General features: G+C 37.0%; 1 protein-coding gene across 1 annotated transcript in view; it reads left to right on the top strand.

Annotated features, from left to right (window-relative positions):
* Positions 1-15,490, top strand: part of CFAP61 (cilia and flagella associated protein 61) — a 4,145,169-nt gene that overhangs the window by 196,814 nt on the left and 3,932,865 nt on the right. The window contains exon 3 of the mRNA XM_044057082.1: positions 9,836-9,986. Coding sequence (XP_043913017.1) covers positions 9,836-9,986 — 151 coding nt within the window. The remainder of the gene's footprint in view (positions 1-9,835; positions 9,987-15,490) is intronic.

The raw sequence follows: 15,490 nt of genomic DNA on the forward strand, positions 1-15,490 counted from the left end.
CACTGATAATCTACCTCCATCCTTCCTGAAACTGGCTGCTGACTCAGTTGCATACCCAGTGTCTATACTAATTAATAGGTCAATTGAGGAATCCACTGTACCCACTCTTGGAAATCCTTTTTCACTATACCCCTACACAAAGCTGGCAACTCTACTGACCCATCTAACTACTGTCCCATAGCTATCCTATCCCTCCTATCTAAAATTATCAAAAAATGCATCCACTCACAACTACTAAAACACCTCCTCCAAAGCAATCTCTCACACCCACCCAGCATGACTTCCATCCCAACCATAGCACAACTACTGCCCTCCTATCCTATCTTCCTCCTCCCTTTCCTGTTCTCCAGTTAGTTATCCTGCTGGCAACAGTCCATTAAATGGCTCTCTTCCTCTTCTCCATTATTACCTGTCCCTTCAGGAGTATCCCAAAGCTCCATCTTGGGTCCCCTCCTATTCAGTATCTTCACTAATGACCTCCACACATCTTGCAAACAATCCTTCCTCATACAGTATGCTGACCATTCAATGTTAATCTCTATCTCTGAACTCCATACACTCACACAAAACATCCTTTCATCCAATGAACAGTGGCTAACCAGTAACTTACTCATCCTTAACCAAAAAAAGACCAAACTCCTATTATTTCTTCCCCGTTCTCTGACTCAGTACAAATCCTCCTTTTATATTACTTCCTCAAATAACACTATCATTAAATCTGAAACTCCCACTACATTGCTAGGAATCATCATAGATGATGAATTCAACTTTAATATGCACCTTCACCAATGCATAAAAAAGACTAAACAGAAACTAGGTTTACTTTATCATAACAAAAGATTTCTAACTCCAAGTGCTAGACTCTCTCCCTTGCACAAGCTCTCCTCCCCTCCCTTATTTATGCTGCCCTTGTGTTCACCAACATTCAAACCATAACCTTAAACAAACTCCAACAAAATGTTCATAAAATAGCTAGATTCATCACTAACCCTCCATACAACACTCATCACTGTTTGCCCCTTACATCCCTCCAATGGCTGGAGTTCCCCCACGTTCTGTTGCTATCACAACTTCAAATGTTACACTTAATTCTCTATAAACCTTTATCTTGTCCTGCACTCTCTTCCTTCATCTCTTTCTACACACCTTCCCATAATCTTTGCACCTCAAATCAACTACTACTACACACCTACCAACCAAAAAAAGCAGTAGGCAAACTCATATAAAAACTCCATCTCCCAAACTCTTGGAACAAACTTCCCAGAGACATATGCTCCACCATTCACCCATGCCACTTTTAATAAAAATTAAAACTCCATCTACTTACTCCAAAATCTGTCCCTATCGGGACCCAACATAACCCCTCTCTCCCCCTCCTTGGGTACACCTCTTAGTATCCCCCCTATTTGAGGGTACTTATTTTCTACTTAATGCTCAAATCTGATTGGAACAAACTCTTTCTGTAAATATGTAAATAAATCATAACCCTGATAAAATGAGATAGAAATAACTACAAGTGTTTACATTTATCTCTCTTTATTCTGTCTCTTAAATACTATTGTATAATTTTTCAATTTTTGATCACACGTTAATCGCATGTTAATGTATATGTTACCAGTTTTGCTGTCATCAAAATGTCTGTTTTTTTTTACATTTTTGTTCAATTCCTGTTCACATGTTAATGTATATGTTATCACTTCTCTGTATATATAATCTCTGTTTTTCTTGGAGCGTTTCTTCTCGGGTTTCCACTGAAAACGGGCCACAAGCCCAGCTGAACCAACCTGGTTAACAAATGTTACTAAATAAATAAATTAATTAAATAAATCTAATAAACGAGTAATATCTGCCTTAACCTTCTTACACCACTCAGAGCTCATTTCCTATGTTATTCATATTAATACGTAATACACAGACGTTATCCCTTTCATTTGTTTTTGCTTCTTTCTTTCCAAGTTTTATTTCGTTTTTTTTTACTTTTTACCTTCTGTCTGACTGATTTTTCATTATTATATTCCTGTTCTTCTCCTGTTTCACAACCCCCCTCTATCCTCATCAGTTTCTAGAACTCTACATCTGTTTCCTCTTGAATAATTCAGTTTTTTTCCAGTACTTAATCATTATCACTTAACCATTCTTCTTCGATTAATTTTAACTTAACTGTTCTTCCTCTATATTTTCTTTCATCACATTTTCAAATTTCATATTCATTGTTACTGTTTACCACTGTTTACTAATTTACCCTTTCATTTTGTAGAATTGGACATTCAAGACAGAAATGCCCTTTGCCACTACACTTTCAACATATAGTTCACAATTTTTAGCTGTATGCCCTTCTCGCCATTTTGTCTGCATCTGCATTTATTCTGCATTAAATGTGTTTCATCTCCATACACACACACGCACACACACATGCACATGCACACCATGCCTTTGTCTAGCTCCAATATTTAAAAATTCCTCACTGTCCAGTCACATTTGTTACATTCTGAACATGCTGTAACTTCCCCTCATGTAATATGTAAAGTCATCAATATTTCCCAACTAACCTCCTTGGACTAAACATTTCTTTCATCATATACTTTCTTTATGTCATAAACATCTTTACAAACAGAAAAGAAAAACATGTTTTTATTTCAATAACATCTTTGTCAGCAGTTCTAAATTGCACGTCCATTTTCTTTTAAGACTGTAGTCTAACATTCAAGAAAATATCATGATGCCATATTGTTTTTCTTTTTAACCTCAGTAATGAACTTTTCTAATAATCCAAAAGTCTCAGAAGTCACTTCACTGAAATCCTCAGTTCCTAAACATATTAGAGCTCTTATGTCTTTTATAATGAATCCTATTACCAGAATTGCATTATCCATAAGATCATATCTATTTAAAGAAATATTTGTCTTTGTTTTTTTATTCCAGATTTTACAGTAACCTGTTGCCACTTATGCCGTGAGACTGAGCTACTCCACTAGTCAGACATACTCTAGTGTTTTGTCTCACATTTTCCCCAACAAAGCATATCTTTATCTGCCTTACCTCTAGTCTTAAGTTCTTTTGATGATGTAAAACGATCCATTACATCTCTCAAACTAATGTTTGCACTACTCTCTGGTTTACTCTGATACATCATAACTATTAACTTCTGTGTTGATAATCCTTCTTCCTCTAGTTCTGTCACCATTATTTTATTGTTATGAATTTCTTTGTTGATAATCCTTCTTCCTCTAGTTCAACCACCATTGTTTTCTTATCTTCTTTAGTTTCACAGTCTCTGTTGTTTAATCAACATGCAGTTGCTTCTTAGTGTGCTCTCTTCCATCTTGAATACTTTACAAGTGTGACAGCAAAGCCAAATGAAATAGTAAGTGAAGTTTCCCAGTGCCCTGGCCAAATTTTCTTTAGTCAGTATAAATACCATATTAGGTCTCACATAAAAAAAAAGTCCATTTGTCTAGTGGGAGTAACCTGGCCAACAAAGCATAAATACAAATCAGTAATATGGCAACTAATGAGAGGAAGTATGTGGTGTGTAAAGTTATGGATGAAAAAAGAGGTGATCTGAGGGGGAGATAGAAATATGAGGGGTAAGGAGAAATGTATTGGTTGTGGGTATGTTAAACTGTCTAATTTAGATATGCAAATGTGTTAATGATTGTGTTTTACCCTTCAGAGGCGTGTTGTATTGTAGAAAGCTGTACAGAATTGTACAGTACTGAATGACAGAGACCGTGTAAAGCATTAGTAGGTTATAATAAGTTTAGAGTATTACTGTTGAATCTTGTCAGCTGTATATCTGCTCCCAGTGTAAAAATTGTGGCTGTGTTCCCCAGTGGGGTTCACTGGCTTCAGTAATGCATGCACTCACGCGCCCTCTCTCCCTATATATATATATATATATATATATATATATATAATAAATATATAAACATATATATATATATATATATATATCTTATACTATATATATATATATATATATATATATATTGGTATGCCTGGATGGTAATTTTTTTTTCCATTTTCAATTTCAAGATGGTACAAATTGGATAAGAGTCACTCACTGAAGATGAGAGTAAGTGGAGGAATTATAATTTATGAGATTGTTTTGTGATAACTACATCTAGGATTGTATTCCTACCTGTCATAGGATTGGGTTAGGTACCTTCTTTTGTGAGATGTCAAATATCTTGCCAGATTTCTGTTTAGTAGTTGTATTATCTGGCTTTTTCACTCACTGTTTAGGACTCTGACTGTTATAAGAGTATGCCATTTGGTTTTGGATTGTATAATGCTTAGGGTATCTTGTATTAATTTGGCAGATAATGGAACTGGGAGATATAATTTGTGGTAATGAATAGGTTTATACTGCTACCAAGTAATTCTTATGTTATCATCCAGATAGGACTATTGTCACAAGTGGCATTATTACTTGCAGTTAAGTTTATGGTTTTGAATGGCTCCTTTTATCAACTAATGTTTTTGCCCTGACTTGCTTACCTGGCCATTTGTCTTTGAAGATGCTATACACTGGAAGTGATGCTGACAAGAGTCTATAGTCATTTAGAAGAAAACTCAATTATGGCAGTAGAACAAAAGGGCAGTAAAAGAAAGTCATATGGAACTAAGGATCATTTGTTAAATAACGTCATTGTGGAAAACTGTAAAAATGGGAAGAATCTAAGTATGGCATGATTGACTACAAAAACGCATTTGATAGTATCCCACATTCATGGATAAAAGAGCCCTACACTGATCGAATACATTACAGTGACCATGAAACAGTGGCAGACCACTTTGCAATTAAGCCATGATAAAGGACAAATTATTATTACAGTGATAAATAATCAAAGGGAGATATTCCAGGGTGGCTCCTAGAAAACAACAAAGTGTAAAGACCTCATCTTGTGTTTGTCGATGATTTAATACTGTACAGCTCATCAGATGAGGAACTGAAAGCACAACTGCAAGTTGTCAAAACCTTTTCAGATAATGTAAGAATGTCATTTGGTCTTGATAAATGTGCAAATGCAACTTTTAAAGCAGGAAAACTGCAACACCAGGAAAGCATCAGTTTGGGACAAGAATGTGATAAAAAAAACTTGAGCAACATGGAGTGTATAAATATTTGGGAAATGATGAAGGATCAAGAATAAAACATGAACAAATGTGAATAAAACTTAGTAAGGAATACTTTAGAAGACTTAAATTAATCATGAAAACAGCACTGACATCTAGAAACAAAATCCAAGCTATAAACCAATTTGCTCTTCCTGTCCTAACTTACAGTTTTGAAGTGATTGACTGGCCCCAAAATGTTTTGGATAAATTTGATAGGACGACAAGAAGGATGCTTCATGCTCACCAAATGATTTATAAATATCTGTGCATACCAAGATTATATACTCCCCGATCTGAAGGAGGGTTGGGCCTCCTTGAAATTGATTATGGATTTGCAATTTTGGAATTCCACACATATCTGCTGACTTCATAAGACCCAAATGTAGTGAACATTTTGAAACATGAGGAGAATAAATCTAAGATGACTTCTCTTCTTAATCTAGCAGAAGCATATTGGCATCAAGTAGGAATGAAAATCAAACAAGAAGTAGATAAAATTCAGGCAGCAACTGAATGTGCCCAAAAACAAAACAAAGAATATAAGGTGAAGGACCATATTAGAAGGCAAAAAATGTGGAAAATGCATAAATATAGTTGCAAGTATAGAAAACGTCTGGAAGAACCTCATGTTGATCAGGATCGAACACAGGAATAGTTAAGGAGAGGTGAATTCAAACCAAAAGATGAAAGGTTAATACTGGCGACCCAAGATAGTGGGCTGTGTGCACATTGGTTTACAAAGTGCATTTAACATGTGAGAGAAACAGGCTAGTGTAGGTTTTGTAAAACAAAATTGGAAATGGTCGCACTCCTTGTTGCTGGTTGTGCCATACTAATGGCTGAAGGACTGTATACTGAAAGGCATAATAATGTGGCAAGACTGTTAAACTGGGAAATGTGCAAACATTGTAATATTGAAGTAGCTTAAAAACACTGGAAATGTGAGCCACAAAACATTTGCCAGCAGTTCAAAAGACAGATGGGAGAAAACAAGATATAGTGGTCCATGAAAAAAACAAAAGTAGCATTGATCATTGAAATCGCTACACCCAGTGATAACAGTGTCTTGTGTACAGAGAGAAACAAAATCATAAAATATCACGATCTACAAGCAGAAATGAGAGGAATCTGGAAGAAAGATATCCAGACAGTTCCAACAGTAGTAGGAGCAACAGAGCTTATAAAAATGAATCTTCAATCATATTTAGATATGTTACCAATACATGTAACTCCATACAAATTTCAGGAGTCATTACTGGGCACATTGCGGGTGCTACAAAGAGCACTTCTGTCTAACATCAAAGATTGAAACAATACTAATTTCATGAACTTTAATCATACTTGGACTTAGGAATGGGGTCCATTCCCATTGTGGTAATAGAAACCCAAAAGACTTGAAGAAATTAAAAAAAGAGGGAAACCGTATACTGACAGCTCACTTTCCAGCTTACCAGAAGAACTGATACAAGTGTGAGGAACTGCTTGTTTTATACTTCTGCTTGCATGATCAGATGTCCCATTGTGACGGAACTCATGTATATGGTTTCACTGCCAAAAAAAGTCAACTGCTAGACAGCTGATGTGAGTGGAAAAAAGAACTATAAGTGGTTCCTGCTGTAGGGAACTCCCTCGCCCCCTGTCTCTTTGTTCTGTTACAGATAATGCCTCATATGAATTGTACTTTCCCAAATCTGGGTTACCTGTATTGCAGATGGAAAGCCATCTCTGTCATTGATCTAAGAAAGCCATGTTAAAATTACTTTAGGTATCACACAAGTTGACCTGCAATCATGGGTAACTTGTTCTGTTTCAGAAATGAACCACACTCATATGGTAGATATGTTATGTGGAACATTGTCTGTTGCAGAAGGTGTCCTTATATAGGCAGCTTTGATAGGGACTTTCTTCAATTATTCTTGCTGTTTTCAGTGGTGCACTTCCTACATTAGCATGAGAGAAATTTCCTCTGGATAGTTAGTGGTATGCACGTTGTAACCGGCTGCCATTTCTTTAAAGATCTTCAATCAAAATGAAGATAAAGCATTGAAATTTGATTATAGTAAGCTGTTCTGTCTTTTTTTTTAGAGAGCAACAGCATTTTCTATTTCAAATGCTGTTGAAAAGTAAATAACAGGAATCAGACAGTAAATAGGAAAAGGGTTAGGCTAACAAAGGTAAATCATCAAAAGAAGCAACCAAATAATTTAATAAAAAATGTAAATCTAACATTTCTAATATTGGCTGCTCTGTAGCTGGTCAATGTGAATTCCTTGAATGTCAGTTAATTGACTAAAATGAAATTGAGGAATGTAACATTGATCACTGTTTTCCACATAAATCATTGATGGTGCAATTTCTAAGTGTGTGTGTGTGTGTGTGTGTTTGTGTGTGTGTGTGTTTGTGTGTGTGTGTGTGTGTGTGTGTGTGTGTGTGTGTGTGTGTGTGTGTGTGTGTGTGTGTGTGTGTGTGTGTTTGTGTGTGTGTGTGTGTGTGTGTGTGTGTGTGTGTGTGTGTGTGCTCTGGCAAGGATTCCCTTCTTTTAGGAGATTTTGTCCTTCTTCCCCTTGATGCAGCCATGGACTTGGTATTTATAAGTTCAGGGGGTGTGCAGAGGGGGGGGGGGGCTGCATCCCTGCATAAAAAAATGAAATTTAACTTGTTTTTCTGTTCTGTGTTTCACGTATTATTCTTTGGCTTTTTGATGCTCAGGGTTGTTCAGTTCAGTGATTCATGGTAAAATCCCCAAAATCACTACATTGGAGGATACTATGATTTATCTGAACTGCAAAAGCAGAGATATGAATTAATTGTTAACTGTGCCAAAATGGTCTTCTCCAACCTTAGTGCTTTCAGAAGATAAGAGCATAGTGGAAACTTCATTGATATCAATACTGGTGTCTCTTATGCGTATACAGATCCAGGCATTACAATGGCAGATGAGCCTAGCACTTTAGCAGCATCTAACCAAGCAAGATGCAGCATTAAATACATTGTCATACCCACTGAGAAGTCAAATACCCCTGTAAATTATAACATCAATACCACACCCGACCCCTAAGTGTAGACTCAGAGGTGAGAAATCTAGATACACAGATGGATAGTAGCCTGAACTTTTGATCGTCATGTGTCCACAGTGGTGAGGAAGCCCATCTATGTGTCCCAACTTATAAGTAAAGGTATGACATCCAGATCCAAGGAAATTATAGTCCCTCTGTACTCAGCCCTCATTAGACCAATAATCGAGTACAGTGTACCATTTGGCATTTACTTGTCTAGGCACTTAAAGCAGCTGAAGCAACTTAAGAGGTTTCTGACAACAAAATACTGTGCCTAAACAATGTGTCCTATTTGGATAGACTAAAAGCCTTAATTCTGTTGCCTACAGACTATTAAGGGGTGACCTAATCCTGACCTACAAGGCACTCAAAAATCCAGCCATGATGGAGTTGCTACACATCTGCAAGTCGGGCAGCATGAGGGGCACCTTATCTAGCGACCTAAACTTAGTCTGCCACTCAAACAAAAAATGCTGGGGAGACAAATATGTGTCTCAGAGATTGCCTCTTCTTTGGAATAAGTTTCCTATTCACTTCAAGCAGAGCCCTTCCCTGGCTGTCTTCAAACACAGTTTGGATCAATGGAAGGGAAATCACAAATTCATACCTGGGGCAGCGCCTATGTTCCTTATGGACAGGGCAATCTGTAACATAATCAAGGCATAGGCACAAACCAATGCTATCCTCTTGCCCCAGGGATGATATATTGGGTAAAACTGGGTTATATTGACTAGGCTTTTAACAGAGTACAATATTTCAGCAGAGTGCAGTATTTAAGAAGCAAGTTGCTGTTAGTGATATCTTACTACAGAATGCAGTTAAAATTCAGTACCATTCCTCTGAGTTATGAATAGTTTCAAGCAACTGTTTTGCTTAGAAAGTTTTGCAGTTACTGTCTAGAAAAGTTAAGTTAATTACATAATTTTACAAAGGATAATAGCCTGAAAAAAACACACTTCCTTTTGAGGACCAGAGAGGTCTATGAACAGAAGAAAGATAATTGTAGCACTAGCTGTAAAAGGGCACTTTATGCACCAGTCAAGGTTTCACATAAAATTAGCGTGAGACCAGAACTGGTCCTGCAGAGATAGAGGTAGAGTTGATGAAAACTCCTGGAAAAAGCAGAGAACAGGTGAGTAAACTTAGATTTACTGTTAGAATGAATTCTCCTTGGAGATCTACTGTTACAGTAAGTATCTTGCACAACTGCGGTTTACTGCAATCTTTTATAGCATGGCATGTATGAAAATAAAAATAATTTTTCTGGTATACCATTCATAAAAAAATAACTTGACACATTGTAATTTGATGTCTCTTTTTTGCCTTCAGCCAAAGGATCATAGTTTCAGAAACTCATATATGCAGAAGTTTGTTCTTATTTCATATGTTCATGCACCCTGAAATGACCACTTTGATTTTAAATACATAGCATTTCCATTTTTGGACTCATTTATAGAATATAAATTCCCAAAATTTCCATATTCATGAGGTTTAAATACCTGTGCTATACATTGTGGCTGTCATAATGAATTTGTAGAGATTACTTCCCTTTCTTTTTATGTTGCTGAGTTAACTAGTGTTTAGTTGTGCATGACCTTTGCTAAAGGATTATTTTATTTATTGGAGAAAATATAACAAATTTCTGTTTTTACATTTAGTGAGAAAGCCAACCTAGCATTGACTGTTTGCACTGAAAAGAATGTTGTTGTTGCCCATGCTGCATTCTTGGATTATCCTGCTCTGGATTTTGTTGACCAAGCTAGCTGGGAATCTTGGCTGCATGAAAACTATGACAGCAGTAAATGCACTGTAAGTATGAATCAATCAATTAATGCGGTGTGTAAGCTTAACTTACACATGCCATAATTTCTGTCTTCATCGGTTCTTATAGTTAAAATGGATGTTTTGTTTTCATGACTTTTTATTGTTTTACATTTGGACAACAATAGGTGTCCGTATATAAAGTAAGACACCACAGTATTATAATGGTAGGGCTGTTGTTTGGTTGCAAGGATAACCATAGAACCAAGTTATAGTTCTCCACTGTTGGAAATATATAACTTACTCACATCCCTATTGTGGTGTATTACTATTAAACACACTGATGCTGTTTAAAAGGTAATCTCTTATTTTGTTAAATCATACCCTTGTATAGTTGAGGCTCCTCTACAGATTTTGTGATTTTGTGTGCAGACAAGTCAATAGAGACATCTATGTAATATAATGTATATGTGCAAACCTGCAAATGTGACAACACATTGACAGTACATCAGTAGACTGTAGTTTATGCCTTTCATTGTTAGTAATGCCTTTTTCATTATCTGGCATAACTTATTTTTCTATAAAAATTTGAAAACAGTGTCATGTTTTCTTTAAGGCTTATGTCCATAAAGAGTAACTTTTATTGTAGGTCTGCTTTTAAAGTTACATTTTTAAGCATCTGTTGTCAAGTTTGCTGCCATTTACGTAATGGCATCAAACTCGAGCATTTTCATATTCACACAGACCTGCAGTTCTTCCAGAAACCATGCTTTCATGGTGATCTCCATTCAATCATCAAATCAATCCCTCTTTTTTTGTTACATGGGATTGGGGTGTTATGTCAGCTGTTGCCATCTTTTTTGTTTCAATGCCATTCTCTACCTTCTTCAGTAGTTATGCCTGACTGTCAAAATTCTACTCTCATACAGTCTATCCAACTGTTTGTTAGATGCCCTTATTTCCTCTTCATTCATCCTGTATTTCCCCAATTTTCTTCACAAGATTATTTTTTTTTTTTTTTGCTTTCCTGCACATATGCCCAAATCACTGTGATTTGTTCTCTTTGACGTTTTTTGCAATTGGAGCTACCGTGTTTAGAGATTTTTGATTGGCCCGTATACCGGTATATGGGCCAATCAAAAAATCGGAAAACAGAGCTACATCTGTTTTATGCGGAACTGCGATGTTCCGCATTAAACAGAAGTAGCTCTGTGTTTAGCGATTTTTGATTGGCCCGTATACCGTTTTTTTTTTAAGTCTTCACTTACAATGAAAGACCTTTTTTTTTTTAGTCTTCACTTTTGTTTGTCCCTATGTGGCCAATCGGAAGTCTGGCAACCCTGTCTGTTACACAATATCCCAGACACTCTGTGCCAATTGGCTGCGACTCCTCTGATTCTAGCTTAGACCTCCTCATTCAGATATTTTCATCTCGTTAACCACCCCTCCCAGACACTATTGAAGCTGTTAACCTGTTCTACTATTTTGCCTTTTATCTCCAGTTTCAGCCTTTTTCTGATTTCCTTTATTTGCTGCCATGACAGCTGTCTTATTTGTACTCAGTTTCATCCTGTGTGCCTTCAGTTTGCATTCCATTACTCTGGGGATGGCTGGGAGGATGACAGATGGGTGGGAGGATGGCATAATGGTTAAGGTGTTTACCTTAAAGACACAAGGTGCAGGGTTTGATTCTCGCATGGGGTAATTGGCTAGGCTTTAAATGGCCCAACAGGGCAGTTAGCCTAGTACTAATCTATGAACCTATGAACATTTATTGAGGTTCTTGTTCAGCATCATTACTGGCATACAGTACCTTTGTTGATCTGTCCCCTCTAACCTGTTTGCTAATGTAGTCCATCACCAGTATAAACAACAGTGGGCATAGAGCTGAACCCAGATGCACCCCAACTCTCACTGGGAACACCTGTGTGAGTCCGAACACTGTACTTTTAACATTGGGTTCTGCTACATATGCAAACATTAGGTCAGTTGTGCTGCATTTAAATCTGAATCCAAACTGCTCATCTCCTGTCTTACTTTCTATTCTGCATATTCATTTATCAGTCATCCTCTCCAGTACTTTCATGCAGAGTGCAGGAATTTGATCCCTCTCTACTACCCGTAGTTGTGAATGTACCCTTTTTTCTTGTATACTGGCTCTAGAATGTTTATTCTCCAGTCATCTGTAATATGCTTTTCCTGCCATATTGCTATGAGTACCCTCTAGAGCCATTTCTCCCATAACTCTCGTAACACTTTGATCACATCTGCCATGACCTCATCTGAGCCTGCTGCTTTCCCTGACTTAATTTTCTTTAGTGCTGCTCTTCCTTCATCTAGAGTGGGCTCTTCTTCCTCTTTCATCATAGATTAATCTTAAGGAAGTACAGTTTCAGTGAGGTGTTCTTCCTTCAGAAGCTGCTGGAAGTATTTCTTCCATTTGCTTTTGATGTCCTGTGGACTGATGAGCAGGTTGTTGCAGGCATCCCTTATGAATGATGTCTGGTGAGTACGTTATAAGAATAACATTTAAACTTTGTCTGTAAAAAATTTCAATAATGGTTTTGCTTTTAAAGTCAACAGATAATTGCAAAAAAGAATAATAAAGGGCATTCAGAAGGAAGCATATCACAATCGAGCTGCAGTAAATAGTATGGTGAAGATAACATGATGCTCCTTGATAGGGATTAGGTATGCATAACTGCTGACACAGAGAGGACATGCCTGGGATAGTGCTTTATAATGAAGCCCCACAGTTGCGAAATGGCAATCACCATGGAAATGAGTGGACTGCAGTATGCAGGGTCATGTGATGAGCATTGGCAAGCAGGTAGTATTTATGATGCTATGGCCATTAACATTCATTGAAGTTTCACATAGCTTCTATGTGGGCACAGTTGGTAGGCCATAGAAGAACTACACAGCAAAGTACCAACCATTTTATTATAATAATAGGAAAGAAAAGATGTGGTAAAACAGAAACGGGAAATAAGCAGAGGAAAACACAGAAGGACATTGAGAAAGGAAGAATATTGATGAGGTAGGGGAAGAAGAGTCTTTTTTTTTCTGTTAGTATATGGAAGATGTCAGCACAAAAGAGGGTACAGGGATAGCAGCAGGGGCATACACACAAACACATAACACTGACAAAGACTGACAGGGTAGATAGTGACATAAAATGTATTTATTTATTTTACATTTGGTTACCGGGAAAGTCTGACTGGACATGGGTCCTTTTTCAGCAGATGCCCGGGGAGAAAAGATCCACAAATAACATTTACACACACAATAATAGTCTTCAATTTGAATTCACACAGTACAGTACATTAATGACAGGTAGCATTATTTAACATATGCCATAAAATTATTTATAGTACCAACACTTTTAAATATTAGTTTCAACAGAGAGTAGTTGTTACATTTTAGCAGCTGTCAATAAGTAAAGCATAAGGTATAGGTAAGTATAATTGTAAGAGATTGTGAGGAGAGAAGAAAGTATGGGCTGAAGGTATGATTTCTAACTACAGAAATTAGAAGATAAAGTGAGAGAAAGGAGGGTTCCAAGTAATTAACATGGACTGTCACAGCTGAGTTGCAGAGCCATGAGTTCAACAAATGTGATTTTAAGGACTTTTTAAACTCGTGTATGGAAGCTATAGCTGTGATGAGAGGGGAAGTTTATTCCATTGTTTGGCTAATGCGTTAGAGTAGGGGGATGAATCAGTGGTATTATTATCTTTAGTTACTTTGATGAGATGTTAGTGGAGTGGAGGTTTCTGGTACAGGAGTACGAAATTATCAGGTCTTGTAGTGAAGGCGTTTCCTTGGGATGATGTAGAATTTTATTTGACAGGATAAGTTGAATATACAGAAGTAGGTGAGGAAGTTCAAGCCAATTGAATTGTTTGAAGTGTAGAGATGAGATATGTGTGTGCAAAAGTGGCCCTAGCAGTGTTTGTTAAGAACTGTTTATTTCTATATAGAGTACCTAGTTTTTATCGACATTTTTAAGGTGCGAGAGATATGGATATCAAATGTCATGTTACAGTCTATCACAACCCCGAGGAGCTTTGTGTGGGTAACAGGAGATATGACAGTTTTGTTATTGGATATAATGTTAAATGAGAGGTCAGGATTGGTATGTTGTGTAGGTTGGAAGATAAGTTTTGTTTTGTTTGGGTTAAGTATTAGCTGGTGGTCAGTGAGCCAAGATTTGACAGATAGAAAGAAAGCTTGAGTTTGCTGGTGTAGTTCCTGGAGAAAAGAGGAGGCCCAGACTAATGCAGAGTCATCTGCTTACTGGATGATTGAGGAGTGGAGAGTAGAGGTGTAAAAATTATTGGTGAATATAGTAAACAACAGAGGTCTAAGAATGGAGCCTTGTGGAACCCCTATTGTTACTGGGAAAAGAGGTATACCTCCTGGTATCATTTACCTGCCTGCTGTCTCCTTGTTAGGCAGCTATGAAACCAAGCAATAGTGGATTGGCTAAGATTTAGTTCTGACAGAGCTTTTATAAACTTGTTATGATGAACCATATGAAAGGCTTTGGAAAGGTCTAGGAAAATGGATGAAACATATTTACCATTGTTTCTGTGCCCATTAATTATGTGAGTGAATGACATGAGAGCAGTGATTGTGCTGTGGTGAGGGCTGAATCCATGTTGAGTGTTAGTGTGCAGTTTTTGTGTGTTAAGGTGTTCCATAATTTGTATGTGAATAAACCTTTCCATTATTTTTGAGAGGGGAAACAGTATAGCTATGGGGCGGTAATTTGTTAGTTCTTTTGAGTTGCCCCTTTTATGGAGGGGAATAATATGGGAGAACTTCCAGAGGTCAGGCACTAGTTTTTTGGAGATAGAACAGTTTATAAGGGTGCTTACTGGAAATGCTATTACTTCAGCAGCAATTTTTAAAAATTCAGCTAGGAGTTCATCTGCAACTAGTGTGGTTGGTATTAGCTTTTTGAATAATCTTCTAATTAGGTTTGCAGAGACATGTTGAAAGGTAAAGCTGTTTTCATTAGTAAGATGTTGGTATTTTTCATTGTGGTCAAGGGAGTTTCAGAATTTGCTAGTGCAAGTATGGATTCAGTAAAGAATTTCTTAAATTGGGTGGCAGTATTAAATGTAGTAGTAGGGGAAGATTAGATTTTTCTGGCTGAAGAACATTGTTAATAGTTGTCCAGAACTCTCTAGGATTATGTGGATGTTTCATTTGTATCCTCTGATAGTAGTTCATTTTGTCTGTTCTGATCATTTTTTTGGTTTTATTTCTGAGTTCTGGGTATGTTTGTTTTGAATTTATTGTTTTTGATTTGTGCCATTTGGACCAAGCTTTATCTCTTGCCTGAAGCAGAGATCTGGTTTCTTTGCTCAACCAGGGTGCATATTTAGACTTAATTCTAATGGTTCTAGATGGGGCATGAGTGTTTAGTATGTTCAAGAATGTGGAGCTGAACTACGTAACAGCTTCATTAAGGTTAAGTTGTTTGATGGGATTCCAATTACAGGCTTTTAGTGCTGAGGTGAAGTTGGGATGAAATTCTTGTT

This window comes from Protopterus annectens, chromosome 1.part2, assembly GCF_019279795.1.
Source record: "Protopterus annectens isolate FY-2018-M chromosome 1.part2, PAN1.0, whole genome shotgun sequence".
Lineage (NCBI taxonomy): Eukaryota > Metazoa > Chordata > Ceratodontiformes > Protopteridae > Protopterus > Protopterus annectens.